Genomic DNA, 4,964 nt, shown 5'->3' on the forward strand with positions numbered 1-4,964 from the left:
AAAATAGTTCATCTTAAAACAATGTTTCAAAATTCTTTCAATCTCAATTGAATTCATAGTAATATTTATATTTATTTCAAACCTTTAATATACATCATCAATATAGTTCACCCAATAACATAACATAATTGTAATAAAATAAAATAAGTGGAATTGATACCCCTACCTTAGATTCTCATTTTAACTTGCTTTAAAAGAAATTGAATCCATTATATTTACTAAATCCACACATTCATGCGTTCGGGTCACTAATGATTGTCTTTTTAAGATATGATTCATTTAAAATATATTTTATTTTATTTTTTAACTTAAAATAACAGAAGTATGTTTAAATCGTTTAATGACTAGTACTGCATGAATGTGTGATTTAATGACGGCAGGGAAACTCAGTCCCTTTAAAAACAATACAAATCTATTTTTAACCGAGGCTTTGCTACAATTGTTAATGGCTCATCAAGAAACATAACACCTTTGGACTCGACAAGATTGATTTTTGATATATTGGGATGTGCATTCCAAGTGAAGCCATGGAGCAACCTAGCTAATAAAAGAATAGTCATTGTAGTGCCAAGTTTGACACCAGGACAACCACGTCTTCCCGTACTAAAAGATATGAACTTTAAATTTGGCTCTGTCAAAGATATATCATATCCATCATTCTTGAGATGACGTTCTGGTTGAAATTTGTAAGGTTCAGTCCAAACTTTTGGATTTCTTCCAAGACCAGTTCTTCCAAGCAATACATGACTACCTTTTGGTATCAAGAAATTTCCAACTCTTGTATCATTCGTAGAAAGATGGGGAGGATTGAAAGCAAACATGGGATGGAGGCGAAAAGCTTCTCTTGCACAGGCCTTCAAGAATTTGAGATTAGGAATATCTGATTCTTGGACCAACCTATCTTTTCCAACTATATTGTCCAATTCTTCTATGGCTTTTTCAAATAGAACAGGTTGATTTAACATTTCGGTCAATGTCCATTCAACTGTGTTTGATGGATTGTCTATCATTGCCATCATCAATTCCTGAATAGAAGTTTAATAAACATATTATTATTATTAAATCTACTAAAGAAGATATCCAATAGAATCTCATAATTTAAATAACATATTTTTTTGTTTTAGAGTAATGCTATCATGACACAAAAACTTATACTTATATAATATCTCACATTTCACAGATATGGTGAACATAGACTTTTTTTATTTTGATTTTTTTACATCTTTTTCTCTCTATTTCTCTATAAAATAACTTTGGCTAATAATGTATAAAGACGTGTTTAATACCATTTATAAATTGATTAATATATCTCGTATCATCAAAGAATAGTTTTAGGTGGTAAAATAAAATTGTTTATTTAAATATAAAAAATTAGTTAATATAATTTATAAATTGGTTATTGAGTTTACGTCCGGACATAAAAAAAATAAAAGGTTACATATTAAATCAATTTTAATTATTAGTGTGTAAAATATTGGTTAATATCCAGTTTAAAATTTGGTTAATGAGTGTATAGACAAAAAAAAATAGTCATAGATTGTAAAATAAAGTATATAAAATTGGTTAATAAAGTATATAAATTGATTATGGAGTTTTCTGACATCAATAAATAAAGTCTTTGAAAAAATTTATAAACTGTTAATTTTATATAGGTTGGTAATTACAAAAATAAATTACATGAGTGGTTAAAAATATACAATTTAATTTTTTTGACGTTTTCTTTACAATCAGAATTAATGAAATCTTAAAAACAAATTATTATAAAAAAAAACTAGTGGTAGTAATATATAAGTGATGTAAAGGTATTGTTAAAAAAAATTGTCTTCTATTTGATTTATAAAATGAAAAATTATTTGAATGGTATCTGGGTCTTAGAATATTTATACTGTTATCAATATAGATATTATACATTAGACATGAAATAATTTGTGTACTTTAAATATGTAGTTTATAGTTGAATAAATCTATAATGAATGAAATTATTGTAAATTTTCATGAAAGAATATAGTATAGATTATTATTCAAATTTGATTTAATATGGTTAATTCTTTTAATCCTTTAGTGAAAGAGTGGTTTAAATATTATTCATATTTTAATTAATACAATAAATTATTGTAACTCTTTAAAATGTAAATTCTACATCTTATCATTTAATATTAATAGAGTTATAATTCAGATAAATATGATCAAATTTTATTATTCATCATATATATATATATATATATATATATATATATATATATATATATATATATATATATATATATATATATATATATTATGTTTCATAATTTGTAATAAATTTCCAACCGTATAAGAAAGATAAAAGTGAGTAAACAAAGTCTTACAATGATTTGAGCTTTGACTTCCTTAATTGTCAATAATGGATTATTGTTGACATCTTTTAATGAAATCAAAACATCTAGCAAGTCCTCTTCAATATTTTTTGATCCATCATTCCATTGTTTGATCCTCTCTTCAATAAGAGAATCATGATACTTGTTCATTATCTTCAATGCATCTTTTACCATGCCTTTATGTCCATCTAAATCAAATAACCTCAACCATGGAATATAATCGGACGCAGAGAAAGCATAAACATGATTAAGCAAAACAAAAACAGCATCAACATGTTCTTTTTCTTCAACACCAGGCCCTCCATCTTTCATTCCATTTCCAAAGTATCTTGTATTAAAAAACATTTTCCTATAAATATTTCCACAATAATGTTGTGTTGCAATTCTAACATTCACAAGTTCACCATTGTTGCATTTGTTGTACACATAAAACATTAGATTATCGGCTTCTTCGTTTCTTTTATCTTGAAGCCATTGATGCCTGAGTGGTGAGAACAAATCATTAGCAATGATTTTCTTCATCTTTTTCCACTGTTCTCCTAAGGGTACAAGAACTGTGGTTAAGTGTCCATTGGAGATGAAATCAGTTGCCATGCTTATTGGTCTTGATGCAAAATCAGCATCATATTTTCTCAAGAATTCACGAGCAATGGTTGGACATGTAACTGGGATAACATGGACATTTCCCAGGCGAATACATGCTATATCAGTGTTGAATTCTTCCATGGTTTTGTGTATCCACTCAGTTGGAGATTTGCTTGCAAGCATTTCAGGAAGATTGCCAACAATAGGCCATGGTTTGGGACCTGGTGGCAATTTTGGTATTTTTGGCTTCATATTCACCAAGTGATATCTTAGGGATTTAATAATCATAAAGACAAAAAACATAACAAGCCAAAGGAGTAGCGAATGAAAACTAGGAGTGTAACTCATCATAGCTTGGAATAAGATTTTCAAACAAAAACAGTATAGTTGTAAATGAACAATACTTTAAGTGGTTGAGCTTGGTCACTTAAGAAGCTGTGGTCCTATTTATACTAAAAAAAAAATCTTTATATTCATTCATATGATCAACATGTGATCTAGAATAAAAAAAAAAATAATATTCATTCATGTGATCAACATGTGATATATATATATTGAGTTTTTTAAAAATGATTTTGATAGTATTTAATATTTTTGTTTAAAAAAATATTTATAGAGAATTAAAAAAAAACAAATAGAAATAAAAAATGGATTTAAATAGTTTTTCTTAATATATTATATTAGACATTTCGTCTTTTATTATAATTTTATATCAAAATTTAAAAAATTCACTTTTATTTGAAGTTATTTTTAAAAGTTTTTCATAAAAATAAGTATTAAAATACATATTTTTGAATAATTAGTGATTTAAAATATATTTTAATCTTCAATAATTTATATTTATATTATTTGATGTCATTATTAATTTTTTAATTTATAAAAAATAAATCTAAATATTTTTAATATTTTAAAATAAATGGACCATATATATCAGCACGTGAAGAGTATTTAAATAAGTAAAGAGTTTTTTCTATTATACTTCAACTGTCTCAAATTAAAAACAAAAAATAGTCTTTTGTCTCGTATTATTTATTCTTTAAGAATCCTATTGCAATATTTATTATAATTTTTTATCAGTAAATATTTATTTTTTGTATTTTAATGCATCTAACCGTTCAACAAATTATTATTAAGAAATATACTTTGATATGTGGAATTTATTTTATCATTTTTTAAAATCGAAAAACACTAAAATATAACTAAAAAGTTATGTACAAAATGGGAGAGCTGTTTTATTTTCACTAAAAATATATATAATATCTTATAAAAATAATGAAATCGATGGTACTAAGTCAATTATTTTTTATTTCAAAATACCATTGACGAAACATACAACTAAAATATTTAAAAAATTCTTATTAAAGAAACATATAGATATAATGACCTTAAAGTCTAAGAAGCTAACACCACTGAATCTAATATAATAGTTAATTAAGTAAAAATGTTACGTACCAATTAGATTAGATTCAATTTAAAAAAATATGGTTTGACATAATTAAAAAACTTATTCTCGAACTAAATTGATCATCTTTTATATATATATATATATATATATATATATATATATATATATATATATATATATATATATATATATATATATATATATATATATATATATATATATATATATATATATATATATATATATATATATATATATATATATATATATATATATATATATATATATATATATATATATATATATATATATATATATATATATATAACGTTCATTTCTGTTTTTCTAAATGATTTTGACAGTGTTTAATACTTTTTGATTAAATAATATTTATAGAGAATTTAAAAAAAAAACAAAGAAGTAAAAAAAGATGAAATTTTTTCTTAAAATATTATTTTAAATATTTAATTTTTTATTAAAAAATTTATATCAAAATTTCAAAAATATCACTTTCATTTGAAGTTATTTTAAATATTTTTTTATAAAAATAATTGTTAAAGTACATATTTTTGAATAATTTGTGATTTGGACTATGTTAAATCTTCAATAATTTATAT

At 23.3% G+C, this 4,964-nt stretch overlaps 1 protein-coding gene across 1 annotated transcript; it reads right to left on the reverse strand.

The window, feature by feature from the left end:
- Positions 1–324: 324 nt before the first annotated feature.
- On the reverse strand, positions 325–3,336 carry LOC127078329 (isoleucine N-monooxygenase 1). The gene is made up of 2 exons (XM_051018778.1): positions 2,349–3,336; positions 325–1,025 (listed from the first exon to the last, which is right to left on the reverse strand). Exons 1-2 carry the CDS (start codon positions 3,291–3,293, stop codon positions 396–398), a joined length of 1,575 nt encoding a protein of 524 aa, XP_050874735.1. The 5' UTR covers positions 3,294–3,336; the 3' UTR covers positions 325–395.
- Positions 3,337–4,964: the final 1,628 nt, after the last annotated feature.

This window comes from Lathyrus oleraceus, chromosome 5, assembly GCF_024323335.1.
Source record: "Lathyrus oleraceus cultivar Zhongwan6 chromosome 5, CAAS_Psat_ZW6_1.0, whole genome shotgun sequence".
Classification (NCBI taxonomy): domain Eukaryota; kingdom Viridiplantae; phylum Streptophyta; class Magnoliopsida; order Fabales; family Fabaceae; genus Lathyrus; species Lathyrus oleraceus.